Source organism: Chenopodium album, chromosome 1, assembly GCF_948465745.1.
Source record: "Chenopodium album chromosome 1, dcCheAlbu1.1, whole genome shotgun sequence".
NCBI lineage: Eukaryota > Viridiplantae > Streptophyta > Magnoliopsida > Caryophyllales > Amaranthaceae > Chenopodium > Chenopodium album.
The window spans coordinates 5,186,984-5,206,510 of record NC_137834.1 but is presented as its reverse complement, the minus strand read 5'-3'; the positions used below and the strand labels follow the sequence as shown (position 1 = coordinate 5,206,510).

Here is a 19,527-nt window from a genome sequence, read left to right as displayed (position 1 = left end):
TTGCCATTATTTTATTTAAAACTAGATTCGCACGAGTTTAACAATGATTTTCGATTATAACAATATTTTTTAGCTTATTTGTGTGTAATATGTACATAGTTGAAATAATTTAAGAAAAATCTAATAAATTGATAAATTAATAAAGAGTGGACACCCAATTCATATAATCTGTATAAAATATATGGAGTAGGAGAAAAAGATACTCGGTAATGTTCATAAGAAAATGAAATAGTCCGACCTTCCTTTAATTCTACAGTGAAAATTGCATAATTAGTCAATTCAAATATAAAATCTATTAGAAAAATATATAATTAATTTAGTATTTTCAAATTTTTATTTATGTTAGAAAAAAAAATTAATGATGTCATTATTAGTTTTGGAGGGAAATTTTTTTACATGACGACGTATCTCATGGTAACTTGTTTAATAGGTTACAAGTTTTTTGGCTGTTTAAATTCAAAACCCCCCAAATATTGTAATATTAATGTATAATTATTTGCAATTTTTCCAAAGTCAAAATGGTGTCATATTAAACAAAAGGAAAAATGGAAATAAAAAATCACCATTTGCACTTTGTTCTCCTAAAAATCCAAACTTCGTTTTATTCCACAAAAACCCAACCTTTATACCCCACCTTCTCTAACACATCCATTTTACTTGTAAACTGATAAACACGTTAAAAAGATTTTTTTATTTTTTTTATTTTTTATTTTCTCACTTTCCTTTCTCACTCCTCTTCTTTCTCTCTCCTCTCTCCTCAAACACTAAAACCACCAACCTCACCTCCCGCCACCACCACTTACCCCACCCAACCCAAACCCAAAGCCGAAACCACCAACCCCACCTAGGCTCCAAATTCACAATTATGGGTGGTTATTTAGAAATCACTATTTAATTCAACACATATAAGGTGAGTAGAACATAAACTTGTTCTTCTTTCAAAAAAAAAAAAAAAAAAACATAAACTTGTTCTTGCAAATGGTTATTTAACTTAAATTTACTGAATGAATGAGTATAAATCACAAGTCTGCAAATGCGAGAGTCTAGTCTTACTGTATAAATTTGGTAATAATTCAAACTTAATGATGATCAAATCAAGTATCAAAGAAAATTATAAAAAAAAAATAAAAAAAAAAGGTTCATCACTTCATCTATCCACTATTTAATTTATTTCTAATTACAAATTACTTCGTATGACAGGAAGTCCTGCAGATGCTCTTTCGTGGACTCTGAAATTTAGCAAAAGGAAACCGAAGCGTGAGATTTCAGGAAAGAAAAGATTTCTTACAGAAGCAAACTAAGTGCTGAAATAAGTTAAATGGCAAGATATAAGAAAAAAGGATGCTCAAACAAAGCGAATAAGAGATACCCTGAATTTGGCAGGAAATCCCAGCTTCTGAATGATTCGAGCATACTGAATGAGAGAATAAGATGAGAATTTAGTAACCAAAGATCAAGAAAATGAAATAGTCAAGTACATGAAAATGGAACAACCTCTCGTCTACACAAAATACAATGACTACTTACCTTACGAGCAGCTAGTTTTGAGTCCTTCTCACTCTTAGCTCCGGTGCAAATCTAGATTGACAGATAATATCAGCGAACGAACACACATTAAATAACAACACAGTCAGACACTTTTTCATGAAAATTTCTTATATTAACTATATTGAGACTGAGGAAGAAGATAACTGATATTAAATCGAATCATTAGTGAAGCTACTATGGTTTAACAAGCATGACAACTCATATTCAGCCCGTATAAGTGAACTCAAAACACTTAACATGGTAGTCTGATGAAATACTTTTCTGAACCTTTAAAAGAAAACCTGTTTTAACAAAATTTCTATCATATAAGAAGAGCTAAGGTAGAAGCTCACCAACTTTCCAGAAGCAAATACTAGGGCTTTTGTCTTCGGCTCCCTTATACTCAAAACGACAGCCTCAAAACGCTGCAGGACATCAGAATAGGAAACAATTATAAGTATTTTAAGAAATTAAGAAAAAATTACAAAATCTATCAAATGTCAGACAAGTTACACTGCACAATCACAAGTTCTAAGAATCTACCGATGGATTATACTCTGCATTACGAGCTTGCGATGCAATAAATTCAAGATCCAAAGTGCAGCCCATGTTGACAGCTGATACAAAGTTCCTACAAAAATAAAGAATAATTAAAGATAATGATAATTAATAATCAAAGATTAACCTTAAAGACACCTTAAAAAGAGAGTGAGATGAAATTTCAAAGACAAATCTTTGATGACAAGAGAGAATTGAAACACAAAAAACCTTTTGATTTCAAGCAATTTAACCAATTTCATAAGGCGATATAACAATTTATATTCAAACATACTGGAAATTAAGGATGATCCCAGATAGATGTTCAAAAGCCAAATCAAATTCAATCAAATAAAATCAAATCAATACCTTTCTCGAGATTCTTCCATGTCAATTTCGCTTTCTTTCCTTCTGTTCAAAATCAAATTGGGGAAAATTGTTAACTTCTTCACCATTAAATTATAGTTAAACCCTAATTTCTAATTACTTAGATTCTCTTTCTATGTTCATCATCATGCTTAAACCAACTGAAATAAACAAGTATGTTTTGAGATTAGAATTCAATTAAATTATACTCCGATTAAAGATAAATAGTAATTGCAAATCAAAAGATTGCAGAATTGATTGCAATTTTAGAAAAGAGAGAGAAAATTGAAAGTTAAGATCAAAACATTGTAGAATTAACGACTCACGTGAAATTAGCAGGTACGCCGATGTACGAGAAGAAAAAGAGGAGAAGAGGAAGAGAGAAAGAGGAGAAGAAGAAGAGTGAAGGAAATTTGAAAGAAGGGGATTTTATATAAGATCAAGGATAAAGGGTATTTATAGGTGTTGAAAACGCACATAAACCGCTCTTTCATTCGTTTTCTAATTGGACTCGGATTCCTATTTAGGCCCTTTCTTTTTATTTATTTATTTATTTTTTTAATCACGGTTTATATTTTTTTACATGGAAAGTTAAATGTCGCTCTCGAATATCTAACTAATGTCCGCAAAATAAACTAAACTTACAAATTTACCCTTTTTTTAATAAAAAAAATTACCCCCTCAATTTACCCCCCCTCTTCATACTATCCACCACTACCACCACTTCATACTAACCACTGCACCACTACCACCACGCACCACCACCACCTCCTCCTCCTCTTTTAACCACAAACTCCTTACCTCCGGTTTCACGATCTACGCAGCCGCGATAATGACGAGTAATTAAGGACAAAGGGAAGTCGGTCACCGGCGGAGAAAATGTTTGTTTTTTTTATTTTCTAAATTTGCGGCAAACGCCTAGATTTTTCGCACGTCCTAGGCTCAAACGCCTAGTTCGTGCAAACAACCGTGTGGTTATATGAAAAATCTGGGCGTTTCAAGTGAAACGCCTAGTTTTTTTCGAAACATCCTAGGCTATTCGAAAAAAACTAGGCGTTTCAGCCTAGGGTATTCGAAAATTCTAGGCATTTCTTGGTTTTTTTTTTAAATTGCGACCTACCGATTCCGTACGATTCGACGAGCCTTTGGCGAGCGTCTAAGGTTTTCGTCGTTGTCCATAAGATCTAACGAATTTGATTTTACAAAATAAAAAAAAAAATTGTTTGATTTTGATGAAACTCACGGTGGTTGGGGTGGTTGTTCGATGAGCGTTAGTGGCCGTTGACCACTAAAGAGAACGGTAAAATTTTTTGTGTAAAGTAAAAGTGTGAAATTGATGTAAAATTAATTATTTTTATAATCGTTATTATAAGGATAAATACGTAATTTTATTTCATTTCGCGGGCGTTAGTTAGATATTCGAAGGCGATATTCAACAACCCTTTTTTTATTTAAGAGTATTTGTATTTATCACGGTTTATTTACTATAGAGTACGGAGTACTATTTACGACTTTACTTGTAATTGTCGATTTATTCATATACTTCATATTTAACAATTTTGGTTTATTCATAATTATGAAATAATGTTTCTTATTTCAAAAAAAAAATGAAATAAAGTTTCTTAAAAAAAAAATTGAAATAAAGGAGTCAGCATGAAAAAATGCAATCCTACACGTTAAATTTATAGATTGAATAATTATTCATCCGTTTTATGTATAAGGTCAATAGGTCACAACACTCGTTCATGCAACAACAATGTAGGCCGGACGTTAACTTGGTCCAAAAACTAGTTAATACATTATTTAGTACTCCGTAGAACATTACAAAGCTTGATAAAGTAAAATATTACAAAGTGGTATGACCACTTAGTACCTTTATTAAGGCACTCTTTATTGTACAAGAGCATAAATTTATTTAACAGCATGTCTGCATATAGATAATGTTCACGTGAAGAAAATATTTTCACAACGTTAAATCAAGCTTTAGCAAAAATTCCTCTCATTCGCATTACTTCCTGATGACTTAGGTAAGTAATTTGCTGAGCTATCTCAGCAGGTAAATTCCCACCAAACAAGGAGAATGTAGTGAGTTGAACTGCTGGATTTTCACTATTCAAGCTAACAAATGCAAGAGCTGGAGTAGAACCAGCATTTACCTGGAAATGAAGCATAGCTGTTGGGAATATCATGACATCGCCAACCTCTAACTGTTTATAGTACGCGGTGTTGTTTTGGTCCATAAACCCTGCAATAATTGTCCCTTTTACAACAATTATAATTTCTGATGTTCGGTGAGAATGAACTGGGATAACTCCACCCACGCCTAAATCTAACCTCGCCAAAGAAATTCCTAAACCATTTAACGCTGGGAATGCTTCCACAAACGCTAGTGTAATGTTGTTCTTAAAAACACTTGAGGTGACTTTTTCACCGCGAAATCCAGTGTAAACAAAGTCATCTGCGGTAACATTTGTTGGATCTTTGCAAGCGTATCCCTCGGGTCCCCTAGGGAGACTAAGATCTCCAACACAAAAATCGAGTTCAATGGCATGATTGAGACAAGCTAAAAGAGAGAAAATGAATAAAATTGGAAGATTATTCATCTTTAAATTAAATCTAGAGATGCCAAGGGAAAATTTGTGCTAAGGATGGTAGCTAAGCTAGCTTTAATTAGTATTATGGATTTACTTTCTTGATTGTATGTCTTTGCAACAATTTGCAAACTATATATAGAGAAAGCATGAACATGTAGTAATCATTAAAAAAAATATTATGAAACTAAGATTTCATATAATAATACTATACTAAGCTACCATTGCTTTTATGTATGACAAAAAAATACTATTCCGTTGATTAACCACACAAATTTTATAATATTTATGTGTAAAACGCTTTACCATCATCATTATAAGACCACTTTTGTGATTAAGCATGTGACCCTATCTAACTTGCTCTTTTTCCTTGGCCAACCCTTCTACAAAGCGATTTTATGATGGTAAAAGCCAGTTATTATTATCAAGTCTATACCCTTTCTTAACTTGTTTCCCTTAATTAACTTTCAGCTTTTTTTTCAACTTCTATCTAACAATGGTATAGGCAGGTCAAACTTTTTAAAAAAATAATAAATAAATAAACAATATTAATTAATAATTGGAACTAACCTGAATTTTTGCATATTAGCTAGCTAAACCCGAATGGTGTAATAATAATAATAATAATAATAATAATAATAATAATAATAATAATAATAATAATAATAATAAAGTTATACAACCTATAGAAAATTAGTGGGAAGCCGAAATACAATCTGGGCCCCCACTCCTTTAGCTATTATTATTATTGTTATTATTATTATTATTATTATATCTCAAAAACTGATAAAGTCATACAACCTACAAACAATTAGTGGAAAGCCGAGATATAATCTGGGCCCCCACTTTTCTAGCTTTAGAACAGCCTATCGTAGGAAAAATATGAGTAGCAGCACGAACCCAAAATCTTTTGATAAGCAAGATGAAATTACCGTAAATTTCTGTATAACAAAATGTGAATGAAAATGAATGACATTAAAAACTAAGATTCTGCCTGCCAAAGAGCAATTAGCATGCCAAGTTAAACTGTGTGATGGAAAAAACAAAAAAAGTGAATTCATGAATACAATTGCATGTTCATGAATCTAAAGCTCTAATTTTCCATTAGCATGCCTAGTTTTGAAATAAAAAATAATAAATACAAAATTTATACCAATGTATTTATGTCAAAATATATATATGTCAGCAGTCAACATTGACTTCATTGTCCATGCCAGTCATGGTATCAGTTGACTCCGTTGTTCATGCCTGTACCTCGGACAAACAGCTAATATGCTAAAATTAACCTTTAGTTGTTTTAAGTGATTTTCTTACTTTATAAAATCAAATTAATTATTAAAAATAGGGGGATTTTTCTAGTCACACCGTGTGATCAGAGCTACTTGAGTTACTCGATTAAGGGTTATCAAGTTACTCCTGATCGAGTAACCCTTGACCGAGTTATCCCTGACCGAACCTCTCAAGGAACCCCTGGCTGAGTTGTTTTTTGTTTCTTTTTTTTTTTGGACCAATTAATGTGTGACGTGAGGTGTATTAAGAATTTTTTTTAAAAACAAAAATCTTTCTCAACAAGTAACCGGTTTTTGAGATTGAAAAAAAAAGAGGTGAAAGTTGAGATTATTAAAGTGTATTTTTCCTATTATTTATGAGTTTAGAATTTGACTATCTTTAATTTAGGATCTACTATGTGTGCCCTATAAGTGTTGAGATATTTTGTGAAACAAATTGTTATATTATTTAGGAACCTATGCCATTATTCAGATACTATTTATTAGTTTGTGAATGATTATGTGATCGAATTGAAAATAAATATGAGATCAAAATGTTGAACATTATTATTTTATTCTTGGTAGAACCTCGCTTATAGACCTTAGTCCTTGGCATGTTGGTAAGGAGATAATAATAATAATCATCAATTAAGAATGAGGTACAATCTTTATTTTATATTTTTTAAGGTCCCCTTACAGTTGGATTTGACCCGTATGTATATGTTGCTCATGGTTCAAGGTGTTTTTTGGTTATTGAAAGTATTCAAGTTTTTATATTTGTTGTTTTATTTATTCCAATTACCTATGTCCAAGGCTAGGTATAAAACAGAGAGTGTGGCACACTTATGGGATAGATGAGCTAATTGAGTAAAAAGTTTGTATTATTTTTAGAGGTTGACTCTGACAAAATTTAATTTTTAGAGTACAAGGTGTAACGTAAATTTGAATTACATTGTTTATTTGATGAGCTAGTTATGATAATTATTATATTATTCTTTGTATTCTGATATGTGATAATTATTACTCAGTTTTTTACCGATGTGTGTATTGTTTGTTTGTTTTGCTACTTACGTTTGTGGTCATGAATTTTTCTTATGGCGGTCCTACAACGATCTATTTTAGAATTTGTCCTTAATGGTGAACAATTAAGATGTTCTAAAAAAAAATAGGAGGTGATGGTAGCTAAAGATTATATTGTTTCGAATAGTATTTCATAACGAGTTTGTAAATTTTTTACTAATAGCTCACTTAGTTTATTGAGTTGTAATAGTGTATGGGATTTTGTAGCCTTAGCACTTGACAAGTTGTTCAGTGTGGCGGTAATATTTTTGATTTAGTTGTATGCTTCTGCAATTTATTTAAAGGTTGTTTATTTTTTCATTAATTTTTATTTATTTATAATTAGTAAATCAGTGATGTTACAACGATACGTGTTAAAATATAGTTCGAATGCCTTCCATTTTAGAGTATTGTAGACACCTAAAAATGTCTCCCCAAAACCAAACTCGATGATGAACAACCTTTCCCCGCCATTATTGGTCGGGTTGAGTATATAATCCTTAAAGTGCTTAAATCCATGTTCAACCCAATACATTTTATAAATCAACCCAATTCTTAGCCCATTTTCCCCAAACCATAACATATTTTCCTCTTTTTGTGTCCACATCACAAAACTGAGCTGAACTAATTTTGTGACCCTATAATTTTGATACAAATTTTATTTGGTTGGATATATCTTTCAATAAGATTTCCAACGGTATATCATAAGCCCAATTCCGATTTAAAACGAAGAAGATATGAGCAAAATAATAAACTCGACCCAAAACTGATATCCTTTCACTAAAATAGACATATCTTAAAATACACAAATGATTTTGACCTAATTCAAATTAGGATGGCAAGTAGACTTAATAAGATTTCCAAGGATATATTATATGACTTAGTTCGAGTTACGGATCAAAAGTTATCATAGTTTTAAAAACGCGTAAAAACTGGAATTATCACGCAACAACTAAAATGCCGGGCCACGGTGCATACCAACGTGGCACGTTGCCTTGTACTGTGACACGGTAATTTTCACCTTGTCACGGTGCTTTCCCATTTCTATTCCGTGTTTTTTCTCACGCGCTTATGAATCTGGACGCATTTTTTCTGCGGCTCTTATCTCTTCTAGGGTTCCGTGCATCCCCCTGTTCGTCTCCTCTACAAATACAAACCTAATTTCTACAGTTTCGGGGCACCAAAAATCATTCTCTCTCTCCTCACACCAAAAATCATTATCTCTCTTGCTTAAACCTAATTTCTAGCCTTCCCTATTCTTCCACCAGACATCCCTTAAGCACTCCAAGGAGTACATACTTAATTGAGCCAATGTTTCGTCCTTAAACTAAGGCGTGAAAGGTATAATTAACTGAGGGTTTGGACCAAATCAATGTAGGATTTTATAGGTACTACGCGGCGGAAATAACATGAATCATATTCATAAAGCACCTAAACTAAGAATCGCATGCATAACACACAAGACACATAATCATACCTTTGATGCGTGAATTCCACGAAGCTATTCGACAGAAAAATCAGGGAGAGAATAGAGCCCCAAGTGTTGCTCCTCTACTTAGTCCATGAGGTTCAAACGAGTCGTCCACCACTAGATTGGTCGAGTGATTGAGGAAAACCGCGATCACCACCTTTTCGGACAACTGACCACCGCACGAACCACCACCACCACGAGACACCACCGACACCGAGGAGGAGGAGAGAGTCGTGTGAGAGAGAGGACTTTGAGAGGGGTTGGGTTTCGTGTTTGCTAATTAGGGTTTGATCAATAGATCAGTAAAACTGCATACATGCAAACCTAGGCACCTAGTCTATTTATAATCTCATTATAATTAGACTAGGGCACGAAGCCCAAAACCCATTCTAGTCCTCCATATGGCTGGGCACCTAGAGTAATGAGGCCCATGATGGGCCTCGTCCTCTAATGCTCGATCTAGCCCCTATGTGTGACTTTATATATAGGATCTGTCCAATTGGGCTTTGTGCTATTTTACTAGTCCAAAGATAGTTAGTACCTCTAGCTATGGCAAAACGACGACCTAAATGTACGGACTTAATTATCTTCATAAGATTGCACACGACGAAGACACAAATCCTTAGTAATTCTAAATTTCTAATGAACCAAGCTTTTAAAATTGCTTGGCAAAATCATGTATCGATTAGCTTCTTATTATTGGCTTATTTACACTGACCTTTAGGATTGTATACAACAATTTTCCTTTTTCTAATTTTATTTTTCCATAGGCTTATATTTGATATGAATAGATTTTTTTTTTAAAAAAAAAACAATTTGAACAATCTATCTATCTATCTATATATTATACTAAAAGACAAGCGCCTCAATGTGAGGATGACAAATGTCACTCTCTTATTGGCTTATCTTATGTATAAAATATATATCTATGTAATTACTATTTACATATTCAAGCATAGTTATTTTTGTTAAACTTCAAACAATAAAAGCAAGTTTCTATACATGCATAAGATTTTCATGATTTCCTAACATAAATATTGATTTAATTTTTTTTATAATATATACTTTCCAATACTACAAATAATCCATAAAGTCTTTTCAATCTTTATTTATAGTCAAGTTAAAGAATAATAACTAATTTGAAGCAATATGATTAAAGTTTCATAATTAAGGAAACAAATATTTTGTATTTTGAAAGGCTAATATTGTTTTTTTTTTTTATGAAAATTAAATAAAATCGATAGAATTTAGTTTGACATCAATTATGAAATCAATACAAACATTTTAAAAAAAATTCAGATGTACAATAAAATATTGTGCACCTATTATAAAAGCTACCCTGTAATGAATGAAAGTTATTTATGCTTTATTGATAAAAGTTACCCAAAATAGTCTACAAGTTATCGTTTGTTGTACTCCTTGACAAATACTGAATGCTGAGCTGAAATGTTGTCTTGGAAAAAAATACATAATCTTGAACATAAATTTAATTTTAATCGGCCTTTCATTTTCTATACAATGTCTTTTACAATGACCTTTTGTTTTTCTCGCATTAAAAAAAAAAAAAAAAAAAAAAAAAAACACTACTGATGAACTAATAACCAATCTAAACAAGAAGAATAAAAGTTAAATTGAATTAGACATTTGATGGAAAAGGGATAGATATAACAAATATTATAACTATTACTCGTGTTTTGAATTGTAATATTCGTATTAACAATGCTATTACTTATGAATTTTTTTTAGAAAACTAACATTTTGATTTAAAAATAGTGCATAACTCATGTACTATACTAGATATACAACAATCATGTGCAATAATTTATGTTGTTTTATACATAATAATACTTTTAACTATAATAGTATGTGTATAAAATATAATATTTTTTTATAATATAAAAAAGTATATGTATATAATATAATATTTTATAACACGTGTCCTCCATACCAAGTGTAGTCCCAATCACCACTACACCAATTGGTTGTTGGTGTAGTGGTGATTGAGACTACACTTGGTAGGGAGGACTTGTGTTCGCTCCCCTGCAACAACAATCGGAAGGGGAGTGGAACCTAATAACCTAAAACTAATCCTCAAATCTGGATTAGCCCAAAGGGTGAACCGGACAGAACACCCAAAACTCAATGCATATATGACGGGAATTAACTTATCCTTTATCTATCTTATACAAAACTCCAAAGTCTAAATTTTTTTTCAAAATATAATAATAACATTTGTAAATTTTTGTTAATATGAAAGATATAAACCTATCAAAATGTATACATAGTTAAATTGTTTAATAACTTATATCGAATGCGTAGTTTTATTAAAATTATTTGCATGTAATCATTAAATGTGTTGGATGTTGTGTAGCTATGCAATGTCCAAAACTTTAGTTGAGCGACTTTGATTTAGTGATTGTACGGTAAAAAGATATTGACTTTGATCTTGAAACCTAATAGTCTAATAAATTCTAAATAGAAAAATTAAAACAAAAAGGAATGAAAATAGTAAATGACTTTAAATATTGAAATAAACATAACCTTTTAAATCAATTTAGCGAATTCAAGAGACAATTTTAAGGCTTTTAAAATTAAATGGGGGAAAATATATGTAAAAAGAACGTTTTTAGATGTATAAATGTCCATGCACTATTATAAGAGTTTTGTTAACCTTTTTATAATTAAGGTAGGGATAAATCTTAGTAATATATACTCCGTATATTTTATTTATATAAAATTATCAGTATCCATACCTATATACGAATTATTTGTGTTGTATACTATATTTAATCAGCCGTTGGTTATATATATGACTATTAAATAATATATAGTTTTTGGCACAATGCTTAACTTAGGAAAATATATGTTCTGGTAGGTCAAATATAAGGTTATTATTGTGTCTATAGATTTAATGAGTGCGACGGGTAAATAAAACATGTATATATTAGATTGATTGTAGCTACTGATGCGGATGATATGATAAGAAAATTTTAGTTTTTTCTCAACGGGAGATATAAATAAATTAGTCCACTTCTTATATAGATATGTGGAGTATTATTCAATTATTTTTCAATTAATAAATTAACATTATAAAAAATTAAAAGAAATTCAAATAACATAAAATACTATTCAAATAACGTTCCTTTAATTTTTTTTATTGACCATTAGTAACCAAGTCCTTTAATAGTAAATGAATTACCTTTGTTTTTATTTTTATTTTTCCTACGGGTTTAATAATTTGATTTATAAACCGTGCATCGCACGGGCACTATGCTAGTTTTTAATTAACTCCAAAGTCCAATCAATGCTTAATTTAAGGCTAATTAATTACAGTAATAAACAACCGCATACTGCTAGATATACTACACGAGATTATGTAGATCTCATAAAGTGGTGATCGTAGTATATTCTATACAATCCCCTTTATCTTAATCTCTCCACTACTTTGTAAGTTTGTATTAATTACAAGCTAGAACAACTTCCGTCTTCTACTCTCACAAACGAAATATAATTTTACAAAATGGATAACAATTATTTTGCAAATCATGCTACTAAACTGATACTAGCATTACCATTAGCCATTCTACTAATTGGTGTGTCGTCTAAGGCACTTCCAAGGCAATTATTTGCAACAATTCGACATGATGATCATACTCTAAACTCGTCCTCATCTTCTCCGTGTAACTTTCCGGCTGTATTCAATTTCGGCGACTCCAACTCCGATACTGGTGGTTGGTCTGCCACGTTCGGGCAGGCCGAACCTCCTCATGGTGAGACTTTCTTCCATGCTCCTGCTGGGAGGTACTCCGATGGACGTCTCTTGATTGATTTTATAGGTACGTGTTGAGTCTTTTGAGTTATTTTGTAACAATTTCATTTAATTTGTACTTGTACTTTTGTATCATCATCACATATGGCCTATTCACATTTACTTAATTTCAGTTCAGTTCAGCTCTAATCAGTTAGTTCAATTTAGCTCCAATTAGTTCAGTTTTAATCAGTTCAACTCAGTTCATTTCAGCTCAGTTCAGTAAATGTGAACATGCCCATATTCATCTTCCCATTTATTGATGCATACCTTAGCTTATGTAACTATATAACTCTTATTGTTTTCCTAAATATATGAGTGTGAGGGCTCTCTAATTGGGTAAGCCATCACTGTACCATTTGTATAAGTCGATTGACCTTTTTTAAGTCAATTTCATGTTAGTATTAGTAAGTAGTGGATCGAAACTAATTCAAAATATATCAATTTATACTTAAATACAAGTCCTAAAAGGATGAAAGTTTTGTTTACATCATTTTAATTCAAATTAACTTTTTTTTTTTAATCAACTAAGCAAATTGACATTCACTATATACGAACAAATTAATGTCGCTCACTATAATGTAACAAAATTGATGCAGCGGAAGGTGTAGGGATCCCTTACCTAAACGCGTACCTCGACTCAATGGGATCTAACTTTAGCCATGGAGCCAACTTTGCAACGGCAGCGGCCACCATTAGACCTCAGAATAGCACTTCATTCAGCCCTTTCCCGTTGAATGTCCAAGTTTATCAATTTCATGATTTCCGACAACGGTTGCAGATTATCCGTAATAGAGGTATTTAATAAACTAATAATATAATGTTTTTTCCCCTTTTATATTACTTGTTGTCACTCCCCCTCACATGAAAGGCCCTTTGGGCTTGAAATGTGGATAATGTGGATGCAACACAGGCCCACCCATACCTGGCGCGAATTAATTCCACTTTGAAGAAGGGGTGGATGAGATTCGAACCCGTGACCTTTTGTGTCACGCTGGCTCCGATACCATGTTAGTGGACCATCTCAACCAAAAGCTTAAGCTGATGGTTGAGACCCAGGAATATGTTTTATACTCTATCAGTTGTTCCATTAAATTTGGGTTTGCATGTGTTTACTTACATTAATTAATGCTTTATTATTTTACGATATTTCCGTTATTGATCAAATTATAAATTTGTTATGTCTATTTTTTTTAGTAAAATAATTAATTTCGAAAGTAGAAAATTATCCATGAAATTAGAGCTATAGTAGATGATAAAGAGTTAATAATTTTAGTATTTTACGATAACTATGTGGAACCTTTAAATATTACATATACATATACAAATGCATAATTCGTAACCAAATTCGCAGAAAGTGTTACGACTTACAAGTCATTTTTGACAAAGTAAGAGTATATATATCATTTATATATTTTGTACTCATATTTAGTTTTCCTCGGTATTACATGAGGTTAGGAGATGTGTTTAAGAGCTTAATGCCGAAGGCAGAATACTTCTCTGAAGCTCTTTACACATTCGACATTGGACAAAATGATTTAACGTCCGTCTACTTTCCTGATATGTCAATCGATCGAGTGAAAGAAAAAATCCCTGACATTTTGAATCAATTCAAGGCATATGTCGAGGTACGCATAATTATTCGTCTTCAACTAGTTTGACGCCTTTGAGCTATTGATAGCCTAGCTAGTTGCATTCAATATCCAAAATTACCATTAATCAGACGTGATTTGTATTTCAAAAAGTCTTTAGATTTAATCAAATTTTGTCTCATAAGCTTATCTATCGGGTAGGGTATCAAGTTTTGTCTCATACGAAGTAATTGTTTCATTACTATTCAGGAAGTATATATCCGAGAAGGTAGATACTTTTGGATACATAATACGGTCCACTTGGATGTCTAACGTATATGCTAAATGGTCAAACTCTGAATGCAACCCAAATGGACCAAACTGGATGTGCTATTTCATTAAACGAAGTGGCCCAAGACTTTAATTCTGGGCTTAAGAAAATTGTGGCCCAACTCAGACAAGAAATGCCACTAGCAGCCATCACGTATGTGGACATCTACTCCATCAAGTATGACCTCATTAGCCATGCTAAAAAATTTGGTAAGTTTCAGTTTTGTTCGTCTTACTTGTAATTTTGAAATAAAGTTCAACCTATGCTCATAAAAGTGTCTAAAGAATGTAATGATACTCTCTTTGTTTCCTTTAAAATTCCGATGTTTCTATTTTGATTATTAATTCATTTCCCCTTCTTTGTTTAATGTGCAAAAATATTTGTAATTCTCGTTCTCTTATAAAAGAAATTACGCGTTTAACATTTTTCATTTTGTTCATACATATAGGTTTTGAAAATCCATTTTTGGCTTGTTGTGGACATGGAGGAAAGAATAACTATGACATGCAAAAGCGTTGTGGATCAAAGATAATGGAAAATGGTAAAGAAGTTTTGGTTGGATCTTGCAAAGATCCATTGGCGAGGATTAGTTGGGATGGAGCTCATTGAACAGAGGCATGCCAACAAATGGGTTTTCGACCGAATGGTTGATGGATCATATTCGGATCCTCCTATTTCATTGAAAATGGCATGTTACAAGCATTAGTGATGAGTTAATTTGATAAGTTTTGCCCTTCTTTTCCTTAGTGTAAACTTAGATGAGATTGATCCATGCAAATGTAGGTCTCCAACCATGTTATACCTAGTCACGAATCTATTGTATTCATTGAGTTTATTAAAAAAAAACATAATCTTAATTAATTTTACACATACTACTATATATTAGATGTATTTGGTTATGCTACCACATACTCACTCCGTCCCTTTGTCTAATAAAGGGACAAAGGGAGTACTATATACGAAGTATTAGATAACTTTTTTTTTTTTTTTGGAAAGATGTAATTGGTTGTGCTACCACATATATACAACGTTTCCACCAAACATAATGTATAAAATTGGTACGGGATATGATCTGTCGAGACAACTAATCACTAATAATGGCACAACATGATGCAAAACCTGCAAGGAGATCCTATTAATTCTTGTACAATCTTGATTAAAAATTAATTAAAGTACAAATTAAACTAATAGACACTAGTAGTAGTGGTTGTTTATGGCTTTTGATTCTTGTCTAATCATAGGGTCATCATCACCTTTAGTACGCGTTATCCATTGATACAAATGCGTTCAAGCAAGGTTGCAACGAGTGTCCACTTTCAGAGCTGTTTAAATTACTTTTATTCTCTTAGTCATTTTTCTATCTAATATTGTAAGTAATTAATAAACTTTTCTTATTTTGTATCAAAGGGATATCACTTAAAAAATAAGTTATGTACATTAGAAATAGAAATAAATAACTCTATAAAATATGGGTTCTCCTTTTCTACTACACGGTTATATTTTTTTAGCGGTGAATTTATTGCATAAACTAGCTCAAATACCAAATAGAAAAATCCAATTAAAATAGAAAAGCTAGATCTAGCTATAATTACAATGGAGTATTTAATTAAGATCTTAACAAGTTTCAAAAAAAAAAAAAAAAAAAAAAAAAACAAATTAAGTATTGCAATCTGAGTCAACCCATATAGGCACACATTATCAAAACAACCAAAAAATCCAAATTTTATAGCATAAAAGGACAAATTTTGCTTCCCTTATACGACTACCAAGAAGCTAAGCCAGTATTAAAAACAAAATACTTGGTATAAAATTGATATTTTAGAGACAATGACAATATTAAAAAATAAGAAAATTATAACTAGCTAGTGTACCACAAACTTTTGTTTGGTATTGAGTTAATTATACTACATATATACGAGTAGTTTTTAACTACTTAATTCTATTACTGCTAATCTCAAGTCACTTATTATTCTATCTTATCAAAATAAATTCAAACTAAAGGGCACTAGAATATATTCATATATACTTTGGCTTAAATCATAATACGGTGCACAATTATTATTGTGCAATGCATGGCTCTAAAGCAGTGGAAGCATTATTATTGGCCATTGTAGTAATTGGCGTGTCTATGATAAATCCATGTCAAAGTTTGAGTACTAGTACTACTTCACCATCCTTGTGTGAGTTCCCGGCGATCTTCAACTTTGGAGACTCAAACTCCGATACTGGTGGCAGATCGGCCGCGTTTGGCCAGATAGGACCGCCTCACGGTCAGACCTTCTTCCATGCCCCTGCCGGAAGATACTCCGATGGACGTCACATTATTGATTTTATAGGTATGTGTAAATTTAAAATTTTAATGTCAACTCTCCACTCTAGCACTCTATTTTTTTTGGTTAATTTCTTTCATACTTTTTTTTAATGTCTTATCTAGGTTTGTTATAAAAGCTTTTTATGTACGTACATGAGAACTTGTTAGTTACTACGGAATATTAGTAACGTATTCTAATTTATAGTATGTTATTTGTTTCTCTATTTTGGATATTTGATTATAAGTCTAAAAATATACAAGTACATTGTTTTCACCGTTTAATTGTCAATATGTCAAAAGCTCAAAATATTACAATATATTTAGTTGAATTTGCTACTTTCAAATTGAATTAAATTACGGTCATAGCCAGACTATCATGAATTGGGTTAGAATTTTGACTTCAACCTAGGCTTGAGCAAACTTATTTGCCTCGAATTGTGACACCCAATGCTTCAAAGTTCAAGCAAACCATTTTTAAAAATATAATAATAATAATAATAAAAAAAAACTTATTACTGAGTTTCACAATATTTCATCCATTTTGCACAATAATTCAAGTACTCATAATTACTTATAGCTTTGACCATAGTCCATACTATTTAAATATTTAAATACGAGTACATTATAAATAAAAATTATCGTTGCAAAAAAATGTCCTCAATATACTTTGTATATTAAAATAGTAATAATAATAATAAAATAAAATAAAAAACTATAGTTTGTGCTAATGGACAATCAAAATTATTGATGGTTTGTTTCAAAAAAAAAAAAAAAAAAAATTATTGATGGGTAAAGATGTAAGGCAGTACGTAACATGTAAAAAAAAAAAGATATTATAGGATGGAGGTAGCAGTACATACATATATAGGATATAAATCCGTGGTCACTTTGATGAGTTTGATCAAGTGTGGCTACCTACCATCATTGTTTGAGTGTGTATGTTTGTATGTAATTATATTGTTTTGTTGCAATAATATTGAAAACCTTCATCTTTCAATCTTCATATAAATAGTACTTGTATTAAATTATTATTAGCTAATAATGAGCACTTGTCGTATGATTTATAATAAAAATCATCATGAAATTGTGTATGCAGCTGAAAGCTTTGGACTTCCATATCTCAATGGTTTCCTTGATTCAGTTGGATCCAACTTTAGCCATGGAGCCAACTTTGCTACGGCAGGGTCTACTATTAGACCTCAAACTACCATTTATTATAGCCCATTCTCTCTTAAAATCCAGTCTAATCAATTTTATGATTTCCATCAACGCTCCCAGATCTTTCGTGATAAAGGTACTTAAATTACATACTTTCTCTATTCTTTTATTTTTCGCGTTGTGTTCTAAATATTTTTTTATGTAATCATGTTATAACATCTTTGTTTTAAAGGTGTAATTATTTGGGGAATAAACTCAACTTTAGAGGCCTTAAAAGGGTCACTAAGGGTCATCCTTTTTAAATTATGTTCTTAACCTTTTCCTTTCGTTGAGCTCAGAAGATATTTTCAAGAAATTATTGCCAAAGGCAGATTATTTCTCGGAAGCTCTTTACACATTCGATATTGGCCAAAATGATTTGGTGGCTAGTTATTTTCCAAACATGTCAATCGATCTAGTTAAGGCAGCCATACCCGACATGTTGGATCAATTCAAGAAATATGCCAAGGTACATAATTTACCACTTTCATGTTCTATATAATACACACATGTAACTACACCTAATTAAAATTTACGTGGCACATCTAATTACGAAGTAGAATTCAGCTCATTAATTCCTTTCGAACATTATTATTACAAATTAATTTGTAAAACTTGTTATGCACTTGATGTTATGCAACCGTTGTATAAGATACCTTCCGAGTTTTACAACATTCTTAATTATGCGTGCAGTCCATGTACGAGCAAGGAGCAAGGTACTATTGGATACACAATACGGGCCCACTTGGATGCCTACCGTATGTGCTGGATGGCCTCCCACTTAACACCCAAATGGACTCAACTGGATGTGCAATCCCTATTAATGAGTTGGCCCAATACTTTAACATTGGGCTTAAGAAAACTGTGGCCCAACTCAGAGAAGACATGCCATTAGCCTCAATCACATATGTTGATGTCTACTCAATTAAGTATGACCTCATTAGCAATGCTAACAAATATGGTACGTCTTAATACAAATGTTAAGTATTTTTCTTGTTCTTTTTTGTTATTCTTGTTTAAAATTTCGTCGTGATGAGATAAATATAATTAATTGGTGTTTTTGGTCTTATACTATGTAGGTTTTATATATCCATTAAAAGCATGTTGTGGACAAGGAGGAAAGTATAACTATGACTCGCATAAAGGTTGTGGAGCAAGGTTTATGGACCATGGTAAAGAAATTTTAGTTGGGGCTTGCAACAATCCACTAGTCAAGATCAGCTGGGATGGAGCTCATTACACCGATGCGGCTAACAAATGGATCTTTGATCGTTTAGCTGATGGATCATATTCGGATCCGCCTATTTCATTGAAAAGGGCATGCTACAAGGACTAATGGATCATATTTGGATGTGTTATAAAAGTAGAATAAATTCATACTAGGTACATTTGGTTCATCAACACAATAAATAGAACCTTGAGATTATTAGAGTTTTGATATGAAAAACAAAGTTACATGCATGCAATTTCTAATTAAATTAGATATTTAA

At 31.7% G+C, this 19,527-nt stretch overlaps 3 protein-coding genes and 1 pseudogene across 5 annotated transcripts; 2 read left to right on the top strand and 2 right to left on the bottom strand.

Moving 5' to 3' along the window:
* Window positions 1-1,345: 1,345 nt before the first annotated feature.
* On the bottom strand, window positions 1,346-3,004 carry LOC145627098 (TATA-box-binding protein 2-like). The gene is made up of 6 exons (XM_081679498.1): window positions 2,757-3,004; window positions 2,434-2,475; window positions 2,071-2,158; window positions 1,881-1,952; window positions 1,528-1,578; window positions 1,346-1,414 (listed from the first exon to the last, which is right to left on the bottom strand). The coding sequence occupies exons 2-6, from the start codon at window positions 2,451-2,453 to the stop codon at window positions 1,346-1,348; spliced, it is 300 nt and encodes a 99-aa protein (XP_081535624.1). The 5' UTR covers window positions 2,454-2,475; window positions 2,757-3,004.
* Window positions 3,005-4,406: 1,402 nt separating this feature from the next.
* On the bottom strand, window positions 4,407-5,033 carry LOC145638527 (auxin-binding protein ABP19a-like). The gene has a single exon (XM_081689542.1). It carries the CDS (start codon window positions 5,031-5,033, stop codon window positions 4,407-4,409), a length of 627 nt encoding a protein of 208 aa, XP_081545668.1.
* A 7,223-nt stretch (window positions 5,034-12,256) lies between these two features.
* LOC145638435 (GDSL esterase/lipase At3g26430-like) lies at window positions 12,257-15,235 on the top strand (annotated as a pseudogene).
* Window positions 15,236-16,456: 1,221 nt separating this feature from the next.
* LOC145640886 (GDSL esterase/lipase At3g26430-like) lies at window positions 16,457-19,516 on the top strand. 3 transcript variants are annotated; one of them, XM_081692118.1, is made up of 5 exons: window positions 16,457-16,865; window positions 17,937-18,134; window positions 18,337-18,506; window positions 18,731-18,998; window positions 19,117-19,516. In XM_081692118.1, exons 1-5 carry the CDS (start codon window positions 16,598-16,600, stop codon window positions 19,371-19,373), a joined length of 1,161 nt encoding a protein of 386 aa, XP_081548244.1. In that variant the 5' UTR covers window positions 16,457-16,597; the 3' UTR covers window positions 19,374-19,516. The 3 variants fall into 3 exon arrangements, with proteins under 3 accessions (XP_081548244.1, XP_081548258.1, XP_081548251.1); XM_081692132.1 differs by lacking the exon at window positions 17,937-18,134 and having other exon boundaries at window positions 18,340-18,506; XM_081692125.1 differs by lacking the exon at window positions 17,937-18,134 and having other exon boundaries at window positions 19,117-19,515.
* The last annotated feature ends 11 nt before the right edge of the window (window positions 19,517-19,527 follow it).